General features: G+C 38.8%; 1 protein-coding gene across 1 annotated transcript in view; it reads left to right on the forward strand.

The window, feature by feature from the left end:
• Window positions 1–23,184, forward strand: part of ipo11 (importin 11) — a 141,710-nt gene that overhangs the window by 28,100 nt on the left and 90,426 nt on the right. The window contains exons 8-15 of the mRNA XM_059336479.1: window positions 5,681–5,729; window positions 11,009–11,079; window positions 11,199–11,391; window positions 12,272–12,424; window positions 14,443–14,486; window positions 16,860–16,950; window positions 18,482–18,529; window positions 22,816–22,921. Coding sequence (XP_059192462.1) covers window positions 5,681–5,729; window positions 11,009–11,079; window positions 11,199–11,391; window positions 12,272–12,424; window positions 14,443–14,486; window positions 16,860–16,950; window positions 18,482–18,529; window positions 22,816–22,921 — 755 coding nt within the window. The remainder of the gene's footprint in view (window positions 1–5,680; window positions 5,730–11,008; window positions 11,080–11,198; window positions 11,392–12,271; window positions 12,425–14,442; window positions 14,487–16,859; window positions 16,951–18,481; window positions 18,530–22,815; window positions 22,922–23,184) is intronic.

Raw genomic sequence — 23,184 nt, forward strand, 5'->3', positions numbered from 1 at the left:
GGCCTTTAGGGCCACTTATTTCAAGCTCTGTCATTGTGTAATACCTGAATGATCTACTCATTTTTTCAGTCTGCTGAAATATGAAACATGACAGGCAGTTATCCACTTGATTGATTGAAGTCTGTCGACTGACATACAGTTCGGAATCGCCTGCCACAAAAGCTTTATTGGGTCCAGCCGGATGGCTGAGAGGACTACTCTATATTTTTGAATGGTCCTTCATGCTCTTAGGTTGTGAAAAGTCCTTTTTACAAATAGATGTTTCGTTGTATGATGGGTTTGTTTTGTTCAAGGAGAACAAAACGCTGTACAAAGGTTCAACCAGATTGACAATTGAAAGGGCAGCAAGTGACAAAGAACCCTGAGCAACACTTATTTAACTGAGCGGCAGTTAAATAACATTAGAAGAAAACTCCTAAATATAGATAAAATAAACGGGAAGCTTTGCATCAAACTGTTTTAAAGATTTGAATAGGAACAGGTCCAAGTGTAAAAAGCACACTGATGCCTATAACAAGCTGAAATTAAGAGGCATCATGGTTTAGCAAAGCTGCTCTTCAAACTTCCCAATAGAAACATAATGTTAGCACTATTAGAACTGGATCAGGGAATATTAGTAGAACATACAATGGACTAACAAATCACAGTTAAAACTTATTGGACCCAAGTACTTAGTAGACTACAGAGGTCCTGATAAAGGGGAGCTTTTAAATCACGGTGCTGCGCTCAGTTGTTGATTGCAATGATTGACGATGGGCCCAACCCTACAATACACTAACTGACAATCAAGTGTTGCCAAAAATACATTAAAATTATCTTTTTGGCTTCTGGTATTCTTGGGATACAGTATATACAGTTAGAGAGTGTCACTGAGTTGCTTCTGTCCTCTCTGTGTCTTTGTCTCTCTATTTGTTTTTTTTTGTTTGTTTTCTCCCTCTCTCTCTCTCTGTCCCTGTCAACCGGGAGATGGAAAGGACATTGTATGACAGAAGTAATTCTGTTTACTGTGCTCTATTATTCCACTAATGAGACAACTTCTAGCTTGCAGGCTGAAGGTTGTATAATGGTTGAAACAGTCACATTAAAATGTCATTTGCCTTGAGCTGTCCCTGGTTTTTCCAGCTCAGTGAGCAGAAGAAATGGTTTGGAGTTAATATTTCATGTTTAGATGTTTATGCTGTTATTATCTCAGACTCACTACTTCCTCCCCCTCGCTTGTCGATACCACTTTTCATTCATGTTATTATTCAGCTGATGGTGTGTTAACAGAGAAATATGCTCGCTGTGAATCAACTGTAGCTCCTTTCCCAACTTCAAGGTCACTGGGTAAACCTCATGCTATTTTAAAATCAAAGAATCTTTCTTTTTTTGTACTTTATATCCCCTTCCACTCAAAATTGTGCTTTCCTTATTGTTGCTTCAATTTGAGCCATGGTCCAGTACAGCTTGCACTTACATATGATGAAGAAACTTGAACACTAAGAAATTGTGTCTAATGGGGAAACTTTTGAAATGAATGGTATTTGCATATTCATAGTATGGATTTTTGAAAACGGATGATGAAGTAGAGGTAATTTTTAACAAGGCAATTGATCTTTCTTGCGTGAAAAACAGAGCAGACACAAATCATTATTTCAAGCAGGGTATTTTTATGTCTTTAAAACATGTCTGGAAGGCATCTTTAAGATTTAATTCAGTACTTACAGCAGCAGGTGGTGTAATATTGTGGCTTTCTCTCATGTCGATGGCTGCTCTATAGCAACAGATAAGCAACATCATGCGCTCAGTTACTCATCTATCTCAGACTGATATCGTGGCTTACTGTACTTAAATTGTTTCTTATTTCCCTCCTGACACTCATTTTTGCTCCTGTTGTCTCTGTATATCTCTGCACAAAGTTGAGCCCTATTGTCTCAGGACAAGCAAGTTCCTGTGCTGAAGTGCAATGTCGTTGGCGATACCTAGAGTGATTTCACTTGCGTCTTTCAGTCACTAAACACACATTTATATGTGATCACAAACAGTGTTCAGATAAACTTGGATGTGTCTGGCGTCAGCTTCCATGATCTGTAACAAATTAAACTGAAAGAAAGCTAATTGTTGTTGATAGAAATGGCTGAGGTGCGTCAGACAGCGATAATGTAATTTAAATTAATTTGATGCAATTACTGGTTTCACTCAAATGAAACCTTTCCTGAATAAGGCTCATCGATTAATTCAATTATTCACTGCACCGTCACAGGTTAAGCTTTTTCAAGGTTTTTTTTTCCAGTAATGGGGATCCTCATCAAAATCCTTTTGACATTTACTAACTTCTTCCTGAGATTTATTCTCAGTTTTCATGGTTTTGGACCGATGATTTCCTGCAGGCTTTTTCTTTTTCCAAGTATTTCCTGCAATGGTTTAGAGACATGTCGTGCTCTTTTTATCTGACTTATTGATTGGGTCATCAAGATATTGAAGGCTTATCTTTCATTTTGCTCTTCCTTTAGTGAAGGGTGGGATGCTGAGAAGACTGTAAAATCATATCGCTTAATTTAAGTTTTTAAATCTGTTTCAAGGTTATAACTCTCCCTGGAACTATATGAAAAAGAGTCTGCAGGTTGCCTTCCAAAGATGTAATTTAGCAACCTGCAGAGAACTGCGTAAACCATCTGAGAGAGTAACTATGTTTAACTAAGTCATGATGTGTATCTCAGAAGCCTGCAGCACAGCAGGCCTGAACTCTTAACAGTGATATATCAGCTAATTATACATAATGTGCAACAACAATCTCGCTGGGATCAGACTTGTGCTTTTGTTAATTGTTTAATTAGTTGCTTTTGCAAACTTTGACCCTCAACTCAATCTTTGGCCCCTGAGCACTTGTGGCATCAATGTTGGAAGTTGGTTATTTATGAAGCACATGTTTTTTTATTGTTGATTAGCAAACGGTATGATTAACTTAAACTCGTGATTTTTTAACTATGATAAACTTAACATGTTCAGCTGAGCAACTTTCCTCTTTTCACTTCAAGTAAAAAGGTTTCTTAAAGGCTTTTGTAATGTTTAGAAAGAAAGCTGAAATGCTGTTTTATGACTGAAGTGCTAATTAGACTTAGATGCTACTCTGTTTATTTCGAGTTTTCTGTTTTATGCAATATTAACTAAAATACTATGTTGGTGTTACTAAACAAAAACCCCATAAACACAACATAAATCAACTTAGTGGCTAGAGTACTTTTCATTAATGGAACTTGAAACACTGCAGGCTACAAATGTATATGTGATACAGTGGCAAGAAAAAGTATGTGAACCCTTTGAAATGACCTAGTTTTCTGCATTAATTTGTCATAAATCATGATCTTATTTGCATCGAAGTCCCAAGTCACAACATGCTTAACATAATACAACACAAACAATTATAATATGTCATGTCTTTATTGAACACACCCATTAAACATTCAAAGTGATGGTGGAAAAAGTAAGTGAACCCTTTGGCTAATGACTCCATTAAGAGCTAATTGGAGTCAGGAATTGGCAAACTTGGAGTCCTTACAATGAAATGAGATTTGAGTGAGGTGTAGAGATACTTTGACCTGTAAAAAACACTCAAACTTTTTGAGATTGATATTGACAAGAAGCATCTGCTCATGTGAACCATGCCTCGCAAAAAAGAGATCTCCAAAGTCAATAACGGTTGATTTGCATCAGACTGGAAGGGATTACAAAGTAATCTTGAAGATGTTCACCAGTCCACAGTTAGACAAATGGTCGACAAATGGAGATTATTTAGTACTGTGGCTACTCTCCCTAGAAGTGGGTGCCCACCCAAGTTCACTCCAAAGGCCCAACGCAGAAAGCTCAGTGAGGTAAATAGAACTCCAGAGGAACAAGTAAAGACTTGAAGGAATCATTGGAACTGGTTAACATCATCTTTTTGAATGTTTAATGGATGTGTTCAATAAAAACATGAAGTATTATAATTGTTTGCATGGTATTAGGTTAAGCACATTGTGTTCGTCTATACTTGGGACTTAGATGCAGATCAGATCACATTTTATGAGAAATTAATGCAGAAAACCAGGTAATTTCAGAGGGTTCACATACTTTTTCTTGCCACTGTATATGTGCCCTGACACACCCAGCCGATAATCGACTGTGCACCATTGGGCTGTGCACCAACACTGATATTGGATATCTGGCAGATACTGACTCAAAAAGCTGGACTGGGTCGATACCCAAGACCCAGGTATTAGTATTGGCACTGAAAAAGTCAGATCATCACATTTCTACTTAAAAACCTAATGAAAATGCCATAGGTAGATAGTTATTTTCAGCTTTCCAAGCACAAATACAGACTACCAGCAAGTTATTTACCCTGACATTGTGTCTCCACACATGATTTGAACATTCTGGATAGATTGGGTTTATTTTCTAATCACCACGGTGGCAGCACTGCTGGAGGACTGCAGAGAGTTGGAAAACACTGACACTAAGAATGAAGAGCATTGTCAGTTTCACACAAGCTGAAACTGTGATGAATTTTAAAAACTTATTTTTCACTTGAATTACTTTTATCTTCCTGGCTTGTTTGTCAAACAGGCACTGCAGGAGGCTAGAATAGACATCTCTATTGATCAGAAACAAAAAGATTTTTATATATATATATGTGTGCTCTTGCTTCTCAGTATGTGGGTTTGCTCCATCCAAGAGATAACAAGCATCTTTGTGCCATTCCCAAACCAAATTATACAATTCAACTGAGTCATGGTTATAAACAATCTAGTGCAGACCTTCTAAACCTGGAGTCTGTGCACTTATGCATGACCACATGTAGCGAAAACATTCACCAAAGTTTTATCTTAAATTGTTACCACTGCTCATTCTTTAGATCCTTTTTTAGATATAACTTGATGGTTCTGTTGACACTCTCATCCCCCTTTACAAACCACTTCACACATTACAGCTGACATGCCCATTTAAAGCCCACCGCTCTCTGTCTGTCTCAATTACCAATCTTTTTCTTACCACCCCAATCCATTTTTCTGACATCCATTTACTTTTCACTCCATCCTTGTGTATTCTTCCCCAGCAGTGCCACGAGCCTCAATTTTTAAAAATCTTTTCTCTCTTCCTGCATTCTCTAAGTATTTTCTTCTCTTTTATTTCACCCACCTCACCCATCCTCCTCTTCTCTAAATCCCACCATTAACTTTACAAATGCCAACAGTGTATGTTGTTCTTCATCGTCACCTGCCCTCTGCTCGGTGCTCCTCTTGTGACCCCCTCTTTCTCCACTAAACTCTGTTAGGAGCAACTCTTGTCGGTGAGGCTGTTTTGGCTGGATGTGTGATTGATGACACCGCTGTTGACCTCATGGCTGAACATTAACGCAGAGCTAAACCGATTGCATCTCCATCTATCATCTAATTTCCCATGCTAAGCTGCGTCTACAGCAGGCTACAGAAAATTGATTCTTTTTCCTACTGTGTAACTGGCACTTTTTTTTAATACTCCTGAGTACAGAGTCTTGCATGTGCCCATGCACACATACACAACACACACGTACTGGAGTTATTTCCTTGTTAAAATATCTGCTTCTGAGCAATACTGATGAAGCAATCATAAGTGATTCAACTGCAGAAATGTCAAAGAGATTAAACTTTATCTCACCCTCTCTTCATCTTTTCCCTTTCAGGGTTTCCTGAATGCAGTGTTTGAGAGGCTAAAACAGTTCTTGGAATGCTGTGAGTACTTGTCTCTTTCTCTTTCCTGGATCTCTGATCCGGGGCTTCTCCCTTCAGTAAACAAACTCCGTTACCAGTGCTTGATTTAATGCATACTGAATGCGCCTACTTAAAAGTCTAATAGACTTTGTCATACCCAAAGTCTAGGTGTCATTGTAGCAACGCATAATGTAAGTGTCAAAGTAAAAGTTCAAGCCGAGTCCTCCCTAGGGGCTTTCTTTTTTTAATCAACACTTAGTAAACAGAAGACCTATGTACAACTCATGTTCAGTGTGCAATTATTTAAATGTACAAGTCCGACTCAAGGTTGTCAATTTTTGTAATTGTCAAATCTTAAGAGAGCAGGTGAAAGACTAAATGTAATGCATCTTCCTGGAAAGTCTTTGATGATCTTACCTGGCAGTAGTAGGTGTGAGCAATGAAACTGTCCAAAAATGGTCAAGTAATCTCACCCTATCAAATCAAACATGTCAGTCTTTCGAATTAATCCCTTTCTGTGTTGTGTCCAAGCCCAGCATTGTGCTTTAACAAGAATTATCCCATATACACTTAGACATGTTTTTGTTGCTTTTTTCTGATGTTTTGTCAGATTATACTGTGGTCCTGAAGGGAACAATAATTAGTTTTAGTATTTTTGTATGTAACCAGCATCTCAATAGGTTGCTTGATGGGTCGGTCGGTGTGTCTGGCGAGAGTAGATGGAGGGGTGCACACCAGACATTCTGACCACGATGAAAATGCAACTGTAAAGAAAAAAAAAATAACAGACCAGGACCTCATACCTCAATATCCTGAAGGAGATGTTCATGTCGAAACAATATTCAAATGCATTTTTTGCAATGGCTACAAGTGTGCTACTATTTCTTCTTTCACTCACACCCTTGCCGCCATAGTTTTCACCCTATAGGATGTTGAAATTGGTCATGGGGGTCAAGTGTGTTTGTGAGAAGGTGTGTGTTTGCTGTCATGCAAATTGGCTAAAATGGGGCAAGGCAAAGGAAATGGCCTATAACAGTATGGTGCATAACTTCCGAATGGATTTAAAGATGCGCCCAAGATTTTGCAGAAAGGATGGTCACGAGTCAACGGACAACTGATTAACTGATCATGCCAACTGTCAAAAGTTGGTGTTGAAGTGTCCTTTAACAATAAGGCACATAACTTCTAAATAGATACCCATACCATGGAAACCATGGCTTCCTCTTATGGGAAGTTCCCTTTTCATTGGTGTGTTAGTCCCACCCCCCATACTTAAGTCAAGCTCTCCGTCATAACTCATACACAGTTTGTCATATAGCCTTGAATTAGACCCAGTAGAGAGTTGTTTTTAGCTGCTTTATAACTTGTTCTGTTGGTATTTTATTCCCCGAAAATGTCCCCAACCTTTGGCATCTAGTTTTCACTCTAGGAAGCTAAAATTTGGCACTAAGGTCAAGTGTTTGTAAAGTTGTTGAGGTGTGAATGCATGAACGCATGGATTCTTTTGACACACTCATCTCTCTTTCCAAACTACTTCTCACATTACTGCTGACATGCCCATTTGCTGCCTACCACTCTCTGTCTCTCTCTATTTTCCATTATTTTCTTACCACCTCAATCCATTTTACAGACATTAATTTACTTTTCCCTTCATCCTTGTGTATTCTTCCCTGGCAGTGCCATGAGCCTCACTTTTCTCTTTTAAGTTGTCAAACATTCTTCATCATGATTTATTCAGCTGAAACTTCTATTTTGCATCCCGTTTGCATTAGTCTTTTGCTTTAGTGTGTAACTGCAATCAATTGGCAAATTCATTCTTTTTTTTTAAAGTTCTCTCATCAATGTTCCCCTGACTGCCACTCCCTTTCTCGTTTGCTCCCTCGCTTTTAAACTCATTTGCTCTCTCTCTCTCTCTCTCTCTCTCTCTCTCTCTATCTATCTATCTCTATCTCTATCTCATTCAACTAGTAGCTGTTCAGTGTAAATTAAGCTTTACAAGAACATGTACAGGTACATCTAAAAAAATCTTGAAAAAGTTCAATATTTTTTGTCAATTATTTCAGAAAGTGAAGTTTGTATATCATATAGATTCATTACACATAAAGTGAAATATTACAAGCCTGTATTTCTTATAATTTAGATGATTATGGCTTCCTCTTGACAACAGCCCATAGACTCCTATGGGGTTCAGGTCAGCAGAGTTTGCTGGCCAGTCAAGCCCAGTAGCACCATGGTCATTGAACCAGTTTTTGGTACCTTTGCCAGTGTGGGCAGGTGCCAAGTCCTGCTGGAAAATTAAATCAGCATCTCCAAAGAGCTTGTGGAGGCATGCAGAGCTCTAAAATGTCCTGGTAGATGGTCCCCACTGTGTGTCCACGGTCAACGCAGCCAACACCAGCAGAGGACATGGCCCCAAATCACCACAGACTGTGGACCCCAATATTGAACTCTTTCACAATATTCAAATTTTCTGAGACACTGAGTTTTGGGTTTTCATTATCTCTTAGCCAGAATCATCAACATTACAAGAAAAACAGGCTAGAAATATTTCACGTGTAATGAATCTATATAATGTATGAGTTTCACTTTCTGAAATGATTGCCAAAAAATATTGAACTTTTTCATGATATTCTTATTCTTTGAGATGTACCTGTATGCAGCATACAGCAAGTGGAAGCATGTATGTTAGTGTTTCGACAATTAGTGAATTTCAGCACTGCAAATTTAGTTCCCCCTGATTTCCTGAACCATTGGCAAGCATTACCCCGGGAGCAGGGACTTATTTTTTGGTACCTGGACTTTGGTACAGCAACTAACTCTAGTCTAGTTATTTAGGTTGAAATGCATTTAAATTCCCTGGGTTCTAATTCATTGGAAGGGTGCAAACAGCCAATGAGTGGCACCCTTTGAGTGGCAGCAGCTGCCCAGTTCAGTTGCAACCAAACAGAAGAACATATGCACTCTGTCAATTGTATGGGCCAGTTTTGCTGGCTGCCTTTTAAACAGAAATCTGGTCAGGTGCAAAAAAGACTGTGGTCACTATTGACGGTAGCTTGACTCTATAAAAATACAGATTTGTGCAGGACCGATCCTCTCTGACCAATCTTAAAAATGTACAATATACTTGCCACTACTTTTACTTTTTGAAACCCAAAAGAGAGCAAGCGTGTTGAATAGAGCCGTGCTGTACCATGCAGTGAAAATTCTCACTTTCACTGTCTGATTTCACTTTCAGCAGCCTTTTCTCCTTTTCTGTGAAAGTTTGTCCTGACAACACCCAGTGAGTGAGTGAGATAAATCTCAGACACGACACTACGAGCTGCCATATCGGCAGATGTTTGCAAAAAATATAATTTGAGATATCATCCACAACTATCACTTCCAATATTTACCCTGCTGATGGCAGTGGAGACGGGGTCAGGGTCCTGTTGGTATTTGGGCCTGGCAGATAGGGGAAACAGCAAGGCAGCTCACAGCCGGGCTGGGGAGAAATATCAGCTCTGGACAGACTGATAAGGTCAGCTATATAAACTGGTGTTTTTGGGACAGTCTTTGTGGTCCGCTCAGATGTCTGGCTCTCCCCGTTAGATGTTTGTCCTCCATCAGAGGTCACCTAACCATTCCTGTCAGTCATCGTTGAAAAACTTTTTTACAAGGTTACATATCTCCCAGAAATAATGAAAAACCCCTTAGTTTTAGTGTTGTCTTTATTTTGTTTTCGTTTGCTATATCTATGTCTGCCCATGGATTTTATTACAACAGATTTTGTTGATTCAAATGTATGACCTCGGTGGCTTTGATGACTTTACAGAACATCTGCTTACATTACCAGCTGTCACACACCTACAAACAAGGAAACAATGGCACCGACACAAAATCAACAAAATACAATGGTGTTTTAGTCAACATAATCCCTGATGTTGAATCTGAAGCAGGCAAGACAAAGCAATCTTTAAAGCCAGTTAACCTTTTTAATCAATTGGTGTCACTTTAAATTAGTGGTAGCTGATAGAAATGAATGTGTGTGTATAAGGGGAGAGGATACTATGACCCTGGCGGTTCATAATTGATTGGAGAAATGCCAGAGGCCGTTATGGTCTCTGCCGATTTCATCAGCGAGGCTGACAAGGAAGTAAACTACATGGGACATCTTTATTGGCTCTAGCATCATGAGTGGTTTTATGGAGCCAAAATTTACATCAGAGGGACTGAGTCATTCATGGTCATTTTTGAGTTCTTTTATAGCTGTACTTTATTATATACACAGACGTAATGGTCCTATGGGACTCTCACAGGGCAGAAAGGTGAAGTGGACATTTGACTTGAAAGAAACTGGAAAAGTTTCTGAAAGTAAATCCAGATGCTTTAATCTCTGCACATTTGTTGAGCATTTCTTTCTCTCTCTCGCTGTCCTCCTTTTAATCCTACTCTTACACATTCTTTCTATTGTATTTTTTTGTATTGAATAGACCAGATCAGACAGACACCAGTTAAGATAATTTCTTTTCTAATGGTCCATGTCAGTCTGAAAAGGTTTCCTCTGAATTGAATGTGACTCATAAGATTGAATGACCAACAATCGACGCAGTAATTTCCTATGTGGACTTCATGCAATCTACCTTTTTATGAAGGTGTAGGCTAAATACTGCAGGAGAAGAAATAATTATTAATAATTGCAACACATCATGCGAGTGTTTGGTCTGTTAAAAGCAACTCAGAAATCAACAGGCATTTGTCATGTCTCTGTTCCCATATTTTCAAGAAAGTTAGTAAGCATAATTCCCAAAATACCAAACTAAAGACTTATACTCCAGTTAGCAACTGTTGTGTTTATCAATTTCTTAATGAACTGAAGTTAATGGAGGCCATCTCAACACATACGTTTACAGACTCTCACACTCGTGCAGTATAGGTTTAATTTGTCTAGTAAGTGCTTCCCAGGCAAATGCATTTTTCCCAAATTTTTTTTGCTTGTGCGGGCTCTGTTCGTCCCCACTCCAAATAGTAAGATTTGGCCGAAAATATCTATGCTTAGGATGTAGTGAGCATACGACTGGATAATGAGCCTTTGCTTCATACTGCACAATCTGTTTGAGAAGTTTTTATGGATATTTTGATATAATTTGGTGTTATTAAACAAAAAAAAAAAAGGTATTTAAAAACGTATTAACCTGGATTGAGATTAAATAATAATGGTCCGTCTTTACAATTCCACATTATGATAATTGACCGTTGATGCTGTATGTTAAGATTACTGCTGTTGTTAGGTAACAATACTGTGTGGCTGTTTTGTGTTTCAGGCCGGCAGGTTGGTCCAGACAGCACTTGCAGAGAAAAGCTGGAGAAGATGATCATACTGTACACTAAAGTTGTGAGTATATTAATGTCTATCTGTTGCATTATTTATGCACATGTTGTATGTTTGCATCAAGGACATTGCAGACCAGTTATAACACTGAACATTTTTTCTCTCCCATCCCTTTTATGTAGTTGTTAGATTTCCTGGAGTACCATCCATGTGCATTTATACCCCTAATCCAGCGTTCCCTGGAGTTTGCCGTCAGCTACCTGTTCACACCGGCAGGGGAGGGAGTGACCTTTGAACGCTTCATCGTTCAGTGCATGAACCTCATCAAGATGATTGTAAAGAATGACGCCTACAAACCCTCCAAGAACATCGATGGTAGGATATAAGGACTGTGGCTCATGTTTATTTCAAGCAGACAGAAGCCTCCAGTGGTTCATTAGCCTTGAAGCACAGCCCTCTGTTTTTCTTCTGCCAGCTAGTCAGCTAGTATGGCGTTTGGTGTGTGCCTTATTGAAGATCTTTCTTCTAAGCATTTGTTAGATGATGGAGAGCGGAGACACGTTTTTGTGGTTTTGTGTTAAAGCTTTGATTTCATTTTAATGTATGAGTAGCATGATGACATGGCTAAAGGGAAGGTTGAGCCTGGACTCACCCAGCTCAGCTCAGAGAAGCCATGTGACTTATTTATTATTTCCAATGCTGTCAGTTACAAAGACAGACAGTAGACTGTGAGTAGGGACATGGAGGACATGGGCTACAGGTAAAGTAGAGGATTAAACGTTTAAATGACTTGGTCTCTGTTATGTTGGATAAGTATTTCAAGTGTATAAGTATTCTTAAATAATCCACATTTCAACTGAAACCTGAGACGAACTGCACAGACGAGTTCTCCCACAAAATATGATAAATGTTGTATAATTTTAAAGTTAACATGCAGACGAGAGAAGATGACTCAGGCGATTAATTAAATTGCTCCTTTTTATTATTTTGTTCAACATTTCTAACAAAGGCTTTTGCCTGAAATCAAGCCATTTGAGTATGCAGCCTACTTTTCTATTCAGAAATCCATTGTACTTAATGCACTTTGTACTGATCATTTCGATATAGCTTTGAATTCCACCATAAATTACATTTCAAGCTCTGAACTTTAGAGAAGTACGAATATCACTGTGGAAAGCTGTTTGACAGATTAATGAATAGTAAAATATCTTTCTTTTATTCATTCTATCTTATTTCTCTCTTCTCCCGCCCTTAGACAGTAAACCAGAGAGTCTGGAGGCTCACAAGATCAAGACCGCATTCTTCACACACCCTACGCTGACAGAGATTGGACGCCGGCTCGTCTCTCACTACTTCCTTCTCACAGAGGAAGAGCTGGCAATGTGGGAAGAGGACCCCGAGAGCTTTGGTAATAGCACATCCCCAGATACACAGGCTGCATCCAAATATGCACACTTATCTTGACCTGCAGACTGGCAGAGTTAACAGGCATGTTCTTTGGAAGTCCAGAGTAGTAAGAGTTGCTTCTACATCTATGAAGTCAGCAATGTCGCTTTGGATGCAGGCTTCGTCAGAATTTATTGTGGAGTGGGGATGCTGTATTCATGCATTAAAGTTGAAGTCAGCGATTCTGGAGAAGCCTTTTTTGATATTTGACACCCAAACAAATACACCCCTCCTGTGAGTGCTCCTTCAGAATGTTGGCATATGCCAAACTTACCGTCCCTCTCATTCCCACCACATTTTTTTTGTACATCCATGTTTTTTTCCCTTTCCTATCCAGGAGCACAAACCATTAGATGGTGTTGTGTGGCTCAGTTTGTTCCCCATTTACAGAGCCAGGGCTGTATGAACACTGTACATTCTGTGTGTCTACTGAAAAAGAAATCCAGAGTGTGAGAAGATATTAGCTGACCAAAAATGTATCGTACTAGAATCACTGACTGCACCTTTAAGGTTCGGTGTTGAACACACTAATAATAGGCCTAATAGTGATTTGTATGTACAAATGTGAACAGTCAAACAAATTCATTTCAACTTTAATTCAAAATCTTCCATTTACAGTGTTAATACTGTATGATTTAAAACAAAATAGTTTATATTATTTTCCAAATCAATCATTAGGGACTAGTGGGCAGGATCTGATATGTTTTATAAAGTGCTGATGTGGATTCCTTTCATAAAAATGCTTGTTGAACAGGTTGATGTTAGTTGTGGCTCTGGCAGAGACTGAGGTATCCGTAACAGATTTTATTATCCTTGCAGCCAGTTGCCCTCACAGACATGATGTATTGACACTGACGACTCTGACATAACACTTTAAAAAGCTGAGAGCATCAGGGCCCAACGCTGTAGCTCAGGGTACTGACGTTTGGAAATAGTTCATGCATTCTGACAAAACCACATATAAATGTGTAAAAACACTAGGGCCGGGACTCGATTAAAAAAATTAATCTAATTAATTAGAGGCTTTGTAATTAATTAATCAAAATTAATCGCACTTTAATCGCATAAAAATATTTGACCTGAGAACTGTGAGAATTTTTTTCACATGGATTTTTAGTATGCCATTGAATAATGTCTGAATACATAAGCTTAAGCAACAAAAATATTGTTTATTTTTGTTCAAGTCCAACAGACCAGTGCAATAGGTAGGTAGACCTTCTGTAAACTATAATACTTTGTTTTTTTAAGTAAAACACAATACTTTCAAGTACATTCAGAACATTGGAAACCCTGACTATTAGAAAACATCTCTCTGTTGCTTCAGAGGCCATAACAGACTTTGTTGATTTACCAACAGCTGGTTTAAAAAAATCAAATTAATTTCAGTCCAACTCTCTCAATAACCTTGCTACCAAGCTACCACACTAGCGTCCACGCTAGCTGCTATATGTTTTGCATTGAGGTGATACTTGAGGCTCGATGTGCTGTAGTGAATTCCTTGTTGCATAGCTTGCACACATCCATGCTCTAATCGACGCTTCCATCCGTTCGTTTTTTGTAACAAAATTTTCCATCCACGGGGCCAACTAAAGCGGTCTCATCAGCTTCTTCGTTCACTGTGGTTTGTTGTTGTCTGAACTCATGAACGCTAGTTGGTGCTCAAGTATAATCGGTCCGCCTGAAACTTGGTGCAAAAATAAGTGTGATTAAAATGTGTCAATTTTTTTTACGCACAGATTTTTGTGTTATTAATTAATCTTAATTGACGCGTTAAAGTCCCGGCCCAGATAAACACATTTGCACCTTTGCTCAGACTAAATGTACAGTGTTTCTGCTGCACAGCCTCAGCCTACTCTCCAGACCAGCATTTCCTAATAGATACCCATTTGTCATCTCAGAATATAGTTCAGGCCTGTAGCAGTATTGGCTTCACAGTACTCTCTATGGGAGGCCTGCTCTCACACTTTTCTTCTTTTCTAGCTGTTGAAGAAACAGGTGGTGACTCTTGGAAATACAGTCTACGGGTAAGTAACATATGCATGCACGCACACTGTACGCACTAAGAAATTGGTAAATGGACTTGCACTTATATATCGCTTTTCTAGTCGTGTTGCGACCACTCAAATCGCTTTACACTACAGACTGCGCTCATTCACCCATTCACACACACATTCATACTGGTGGCATAGGCTACCCTAAACGGTGCCACCTGCCACCATTGGGACTTCATTGACACACCGATGAAAGCAGCATCGGGAGCAATTTGGGGTTCAGTATCTTGCTCAAGGATACTTTGATATTTAGGCTGCCATGGTCAAGGATCGAACCACCAGCCCTCCGATCAGTAGAGGGTCACTCTACCAACTGAGCCACAGCCGCCCCAAATTGTATTAATTTCCTGAGAACGGGGAAACAGAAACTAACAAAGGAGGGTGGTCTGCCATAATTTTGTAAGTGCATAGTGATGATGGTTATACACACAGTCCTCAGCCCCTCCCACCAAAATATTACATCACCTTCTCCTCTCTGTTACCCCTAGCTTGATTGTAGCTAAACAGTGCGAAGAAAAGTAAACAAACCTGTCTCCCTGGTTTCAATCTAAATATCTAGTTTGCCAAGATGTATAGTACAGAAAATGATGCTTAAAATGCTTAAGTCCACCTTAGGACACCATAACCTTTGTTAGAAAAAACATAACATCAGAAGCTTTTAACTTAACAGTATTGTTATATTATTACTTTTTTCACAAATATTTTTTTAGTGTGTGCTATATTTTCAACAATCAGAATATTTTATGTGGTGGCAGTGAGCAGGCTGTGTATATATACAGCATCATAAAACAGTTAATGGTCTCCAGGGCTTTAGATCCTGTCTTTGTGGCAGTGGCTTGTCTCTAGCTATTTTTCTGAGTCATGACATAATCTCCTATTCAGTGTCTTATTTTTTTTCTGTCTACCACTCATTTCTCTCCCCTTCCCTCTCTGTTGAGCCCCGTCTACTTACTTTCATCACTTCAGATGAGAACCTCCTGTTCTGCTGTTTTTCTTTTTTTCTCAGTAAAGTAGAGCAATCATTCATTGAACCTCAAGGTCTTTTTGGAAAAGTTCTTGTTAATTTAAAGCACACTGCAGCAGAAAAAGAGGGGGGCAATACGGTCTATGAGGGCTTGTTATTTAGCTAATTACTTCACAATTTAGAATTCTCAGTAGAAAAGACTGAGCTGTTCTCAACAGTTTTTCTCACTTTTTATTGCATTAATGTTCTTCTTTGTTAGGTCAGTGTTCGGGTGTTTTTGTTAAAAAATAGCTGATAAATACTGTTAAAGCTATAAACACCAGCTCCCCTATTAAAAGGGATGTAATTATAAATTGGAATAGAGTGGCCCAAGAGTTTTAAATAGGACTCAGTTTGAGTTCATGTTGCTCGCTTACATACTCTCTGCAGATAGTCTCTGCAGATCTAAGCAAAAAAGGGTAACTGTACTGGTTGCAGAGACAAAAATTGACTCATACTTTGTCCTAACATAGCATCTGACATCCCAGACTGTGCCGGTCAGGTCCTTGAGTTTGAGGGAACTAGGATTAAAAGGTCTTTAAAATATCCTTGAATTTCTTATGTAAGAGTTTGTGTAAAACCCTGACACACATCCCTGTCTGATCTGTGCATGTATAACCTCTTGATACAGGAACTTTTTCCACACAGTGTCTGTCCTCTTTTGACCTTCGCATTAGCACATTGAATGTGCTCAGAGTCGCTCATGGATCAAATGTCACTATCCATCTATTCCTCCCATGGTCACCAATTCTAATGCCTAATTAAAGCTGACCTCCCCCTATCAATACTACCACCTGTCTATATTCCACCCCACAAGAGCACAGGTTGGTGTTTGTCTCAACCCTATGCTGTTGGATTGACTTTTTTTTAACCTTGCCACCGGGGTGGAAAGGTTACATGCTGTGAGGTTCCGCATACATTGTAGCACGCAGTATGTATTTATGAATTGGCTCTGGCCCATATTGTCAGATCTCTTACACCTTTTATTTAATATTGATTTTTTTTTAAAACGCTAAAACACACAAATCCCTCATAATTTTTAATTGACTTTTTATTGAACCGGGAGCTCAAGGCATTGTTTGCCATTGTTTGTCTGTGTTTGTGCATCAGCCTCTTTGTATAAAATGTTCTTTGTTTATATAGAGGGTATGTACTGACATCATGTGATATTCCCCCTCACCGCCACTGAGTGCTCAACCAAACCAAAGCAGGCTGCTGAGAATGGGGAGAGCTGGGAGAGAAACAAAATGAACGATTGTGATGTCTTCTGCATAAAGTGTACCATCAATTCTGCCAATTAACCGTCTCCCCTTCTGTCCCCTCTGCTCTCTTCCTCCATTTAGCCCTGTACAGAAGTATTGTTCCTGGATATCTTCCACAACTACAACCAGACACTGATACCGGTGCTACTGGACATGGTTCAGAATCTCCAGGGTCAGTTAAATGTCAATTCAGATACTATTGAATGCCAGAAGCAAAGTCTGCTCTCTTTTCTGCAAACTTTTCAACATCCCTTTATTGCAAAGAAAACATGTACTCCTGCTCGTGTTTTTTTGTGAACAGTGAATTGAACGAATCTGTTTGAAACCTGTCATGTGAGCTTTAATAATGCACAAGTTCTGTGATTTACGGCACCCAGCATGCCAGTGTTCCGTCACAGTCTGTTCCCCCATCGAATATCGTTTCCCTCCTGATGAAATATGTAGTGTAACAGACAAGGTGTTGCTGGTTCTTAGGATTTAAGAGTGACCGTTTTAACTGATGACTCTCAGCTGAATGCATCTTAGGTACTCATAGTGACAGCAGCTGTTGAAAACACTTGGTAAACACGTGGGTATCCTTGTGAAAGTCTCCAGTCTTACTTTGATAAATTTCTAATATTTAATCGTCTGTGTTTATTATCTACGGCATTCATTTATGTAATCTACTACAAGCAACCACAGACGCATTCAGCTGAACTGAGTGAGCTCAGGTGAAGTGTGGCCTGGCACAACACTCCACCTAGTTAAAATAATTGCTTTTTATACTGCTCTGTATTAAATCTTACCTTCATATCATTTAGTTTTTGTAGAAGCTGTTTCTATTTTATGGTCATTTTGGAGGCCGCTTTTGTTGCTGTTGAATTTTGTTGTGTTATAATGAGTGGTCTTTTTAATATTTATTCAACCCAATGATAATATAAATATCCCCTTTAGATAAATGTATTTTATCTCACTTTTTTCTGCTGCAAAGTACTTTTGATTGCCGTCCTGTCTGAAAGATGCTATAAAGATAATTGCCTTGCACTGCCTCAGTTTCCTCAGGTTTCTGACCCTATTTCCCCTCATGAAATGTAACCTTGCCTCAGAGTAAGTAATATATATTTCATACATCAGAAACAGCAGAGCTTAAAGGTTTGTTCATGTTGCTTTTTGCAGTCACAGTACGTGAAACATGCAATATATGGGCTTGACAGCACCTTCATGTTCCCCGGTGACAACAAGCTCCACCAGTACAACCACTCGAAACTCTCTGCTCACAAACCACACGGCCACTCGTGGTCCCCTGGTGGTCCTGGCAGCGTATAGTTCTTGTTCTGTTGCTGAATTAGCGGCGCCATCTCTCAAATGGGCAGATTACAGGGTCTGCTTCTGGCCTGTCTCCCAAACTCGTTTCGTTTTCAAGTGACAGAGTGGAAATGGGTTCTGCTGGAGCAAGGAAGATGCCAGATTGGTGTAATTCTATGGTTGAAGGGAGGTAGCTATTGATTTTGAGAATGGAGTACACAAGAAGGACTAATAGAGAGGGAGGCAATAGACCAGTGAAATGACCGAGACGGGACCGATATACAGGAGACCAGCCTGCTTTTAGTTGCAACTGTATTATGATCACTGGGTCAATTAAAGACAGAATGTTGATTTTGAAAAATCTTTGAACTGTATGTACGCTACTATAATTAAATCTGAGTGTGAATCTGTCTTCGCAGGCCCAACCAATGTGGAAGACTCTGTTCAGCTGCTAATGAAGGATGCAGGTGAGTCAAAGGCTTCACCTACTCTTGCTGGTTCAATGACAACTGTCATCCGTCATGCTAGGTGTGTTAAATTAAGTCATAAGAGGAGTCTGACTTTGCTAAAATTACAATTTTATCTTTGATACAAAATTTGAAGGTTGATAAATTTGCTTTGTTATTGAAATTCCCCAGTCACAATCCCAAACAATGCGAACAGATGGAGAACAGAGCAGGGATAATTGAGTTTTGAATAAAGAGAGATACAGGATGCATAACAATCATTTTAGGTCCAAATATTAAGTCTGGATAAAATTTAAAATGTACCTATATTACCTTTTCTTGTTATACTGCTCTCTCCCCCACTTAATCTCTCATGTCCATGGACTTTTTCCTCTCTTACGTCCTCTGTTTTCTCCTTCCTTTTCCTCTCTCTGCCTCATTTTTGTATTTATTACTCCGTGGCAGGTCAAGGCCGTCTCTCTGGTGGTTTTTATGGCATACACAACTAAATCACAGACAATTGGGAATGCCTGCTATTAGGGGCTCTGTTAAAGCTGGATGCCCACAGAGATCTCAGCAGTCTGTTGACAGTGTTGATAAAATAGCAGACATCACTGGATGATGAAGCTGTGCTGTGGCAGCAGCAATGACACATAATTGTGGCTGTGTGAGCTAAAGCTGGCTGAAGAGCCAAAGGGGCACTTAATAACAGCAGGTGCTGTTTTGTTAATAGGTCAATGATTATAATAGTGCTAATACAATTATAGACCAAGACCTTTAAAGGTCCCATATTGTAAAAAGTGAGCTTTCCAGGTTTTAAAAAAATATTTAAAGCAGGTCTAGGTGCTATATACAGTTGCAAGAAAAAGTATGTGAGCCCTCTGAAATTACCTGGTTTTCTGCATTCATTTCTCATAAAATATGATTTGATCTGCATCTAAGTCTCAAGTATAGACAAACACAATGTGCTTAACCTAATACCACACAAACAATTATAATATTTCATGTTTTTATTGAACACATCCATTAAACATTCAAAGTGATAGTGGAAAAACTAAGTGAACCCTTGATTTAATAACTGGTCGAACCTCCTTTGGCAGCAATAACCTCAACCAAACGTTTCTGATAGCTGCTGATCAGACCTGCACAACGTTCAGGAGAAATTTTGGACCATTCTTGCTTTCAGAACTGCTTCAGTTCAGCCATATGGAAAGGATGTCCGGTGTGAACAGCTATCTTGAGGTCATTCCACAGCATCTCTCTTGGATTGAGGTCTGGGCTCAGACTGGAACACTCCAAAAGAAGGATTTAGTCTTTTGAAGTCATTCTGAAGTAGATTCAATTTGATGTTTAAGGTCATTATCCTGCTGCATCATCCACCTTCTACTGATCTTCAGTTGACAGACAGACACCCTGACATTATCCTGTAGAATACCTTGATAAAATTGGGAATACATTCCCCCCTCAATGATAGCAAGTTGTCCAGGCCCTGAGGCAGCAAAACAGCCCCAAGTCATGATGCTCCCTCCATCATACTTCAGTATTGGGATGATGTTCTCACATTGGAATGCAGGGCCTTTTTTTACACCAGCAATGAAGGCGCAGAGACACCTTAAAGAGGCTTAAAGAGATAGGTGCTTAAATGGTATATGTATATATATATATATACTTATATATATATATACTTATATGGTATAAGTATATTCAGACAAAGTATGATGAAATACTTTTTTAACCTTAAAGCAGCAAACATATTTAAGTTGAAACCCTAAATAGAAGTACAAACCTGAAAATGTGCATAATATGTCCCCTTTGATCACACTGCCGTAAAAATTGGCTTCGGGGTTTTTTTTCATAACACTGAGCTTGCTTCCACAAGCTGAAGGCCGTAACAGGCATATTAGCCCATCCTATGTGCTATAAAGACATTTGTCATAACAGACAGTGTTCATGACAACCATATTTTCTAAAAATCCAAGACCACCTGCTGAGACCCTATTTTATAGCTGTCAGATGCTGCTAACTGGCATTCAACCAAGTATAAACCACCCTTGTAGCAGTGCTGTTCATTTTTGTTTCCGCAGATATACATGAGGTGTTTACATATTTTCTGTAGCCCTGGTATAAATCCCACATTTGCCATTTGAATGCTGCTCTGGCAGCAGCATCAGCTTTCTCCTTCTGAAATATTGTACATTAGGACTGAGTAATTATATTTTAGCACACCATTAGCCATCAGAGATGCCCTTTTGAACCATTAAAAACACAATTGAAAACTTATGAACATCTGATTTTGGGGATCCAGAACAATGTAGCAGTGCTATAGAACAGGCAATAACTATACTTTTAACCTCAAAGAAGCTAAACTGTGTCAGTAGCACCAACACATATAGGACTCTCCAAACAACAACATAAATGTGGCAATCAAATTACTAGTGAAGAATTAAACATAATGAAGATCCACACGCTACAGAGCGCTGAGTTCCCTTTTTGCTTCCATCAAAGGATGGAAGGAAGCAAAATAAAAATGAATGTTGCTCTTCCTGAGGTTCAAATTTCCTGTCAGTTCTATTTACCTATAAATAGTAACCCCTCGAAGCTTTGTTTTGGCCAACACTTCAGCACCTGTGGACTATCTATCTTCTCTGCCTGTCCTTCCATCCATCCATCTTTTTGTCATGATGAACGAGAGAATATATGTCTGTGAGGCGTTTAGTGGCTCTATAAGTTTTTGGATCAACCTGCTGATAGGCACATAGTGTGTTTTTATATCCCTCCCTTTTTTTTCTCTGCTTCAGCCTCTCTCTATCGCACACAATTGCACACACTTGCATAGAGATACTGTAGATACCAATACACTCTTGCTTAGTGCAAGCCTTGTATAATACTAGCAAATGAAAATAATGTGAAGAATTTTAGTTCCCCTTTGTTAAATTGCCTTTCTTCTCTGGCTTTGTTCTTTTCTCCTCTTTTTGCCATCTCATTACTTTAAAGATAAAAAAGAAATAGAAACAGGAAGCATCTCTTCCACTTCTATGGCTTCTGTCCCTTTATCTGTCTGTATTATACTGTTCTCATCCATATTTTTTCTAATCTCATCTTTTATTTTTTTCCCTGTCGACTTTTAAGTGCCCTCTACATTATACCACCAACTATTAAACCCACACATACGCTGTTGTTCACACACGGATACACATACACAGAAGGATATAAGGTAGAAACAGGTATAACCATCATTATAGAAGAAACACTTGCATGTGTGCCCATGCTAGCATAACTGATGACCACAGAAGAATGATGACATGAGAAGGCTGAACTGTAAATAATCAGTCCCAAGGTAACAGGAGCTTACCAGGGTTTCTGGAGAAGGCTTCAGTGCTTATACGATTAGACCCGATGGTTTACCCTTATTCTGACTAAGACACTTGAATGACATTTCAGCTCCTGCTTTGTACACTTAAGCTCGTATAAGTCCTTCACTCTAATTCTCATTTGAACACCTTTCATGGCTTACACTATATTTTGCCCCCTTTATCCCTTTCCCATTATTCCAACTCTTTGCACTCTTTCAGCTGCTCTTTCAGACAAAGTTAAGCCAGCAATGCTGTTCAGCTCCCGGCTATACATGAAGCAATACAGTCAAACTTCCAGCTATTTATGCAATGCAATGTAATATTTTGTTCTTGGCTGTCCATTCGGCATTGCAGTTCAGTGTCAGCCTTTTCAGCACCCACAAACATTTTTCTGTAGTTGCTAGTCTGAGCTTCTTTTTTTTCCAGTCCAGTTTTGAAAAAATTGACCAAATATAAAACATTCGGAAATTAAAAATTGATGTGATGTATTGTGTGATTAAAAGCATTAGGCCCTCAAACAACAACATCCTGTAAGGACTAAATGCATTAACCTCCTTTTAAAAGTGACCCAAACGACACAGGTTTTGGTGGTCTGCGACTCATTTCTTTTTTTTTTTGTCATGGGAGCAATTGTATTTTTTCTTTTTTTTTATATTTTTCTCATAACTTGGATAATTCATATTCTTATTTGTTTACACATAGATTTAAAAAACAGAATAAAGAAAATAAGACGCATACATACATTCTATCCACCTTCTATACATAATATATATTTTTTGTGTTTGTTTGTTTTCCTGAGGGAACTTAAATATATGCAGAGGATATACACAGTATAGTATAAGTGGTATGATATAATACATTATAATAATATAGAAATATATTTATTTTTAGTTTAATACTCCCAGTACTACTGTGACTAAATAATAAACTGTTATTATCTTTGTTTTGTCACAGTGTACAACGCAGTGGGACTGGCAGCCTATGAGCTGTTCGACAATGTCGACTTTGACCAGTGGTTCAAGAATCAGCTTCTTGGGGAGCTGCAAGTCAGCCATCACAGGTAATGTGTTGCACTTCCAAACATTAATATATTTGTCACACCACATTTTTATTTATTTTCTGTCTGTCATGACCTTTTATATGTCACAGTATCATTAAGTATGCAAACTAAAGAATCATAAAACATTTACTTCTCTGGAAAAAATACCAGCTTAAACCTAATATGAGGTTTTTGCTAAGACGGTCATAGAGGACACATTATTTATGTTGAAAAGCATTTGTATGTAAAAATGTTGCAGAACACCTGAAATGTTTTCCAATACA

This window comes from Centropristis striata, chromosome 7, assembly GCF_030273125.1.
Source record: "Centropristis striata isolate RG_2023a ecotype Rhode Island chromosome 7, C.striata_1.0, whole genome shotgun sequence".
NCBI classification, from domain to species: Eukaryota; Metazoa; Chordata; class Actinopteri; order Perciformes; family Serranidae; genus Centropristis; species Centropristis striata.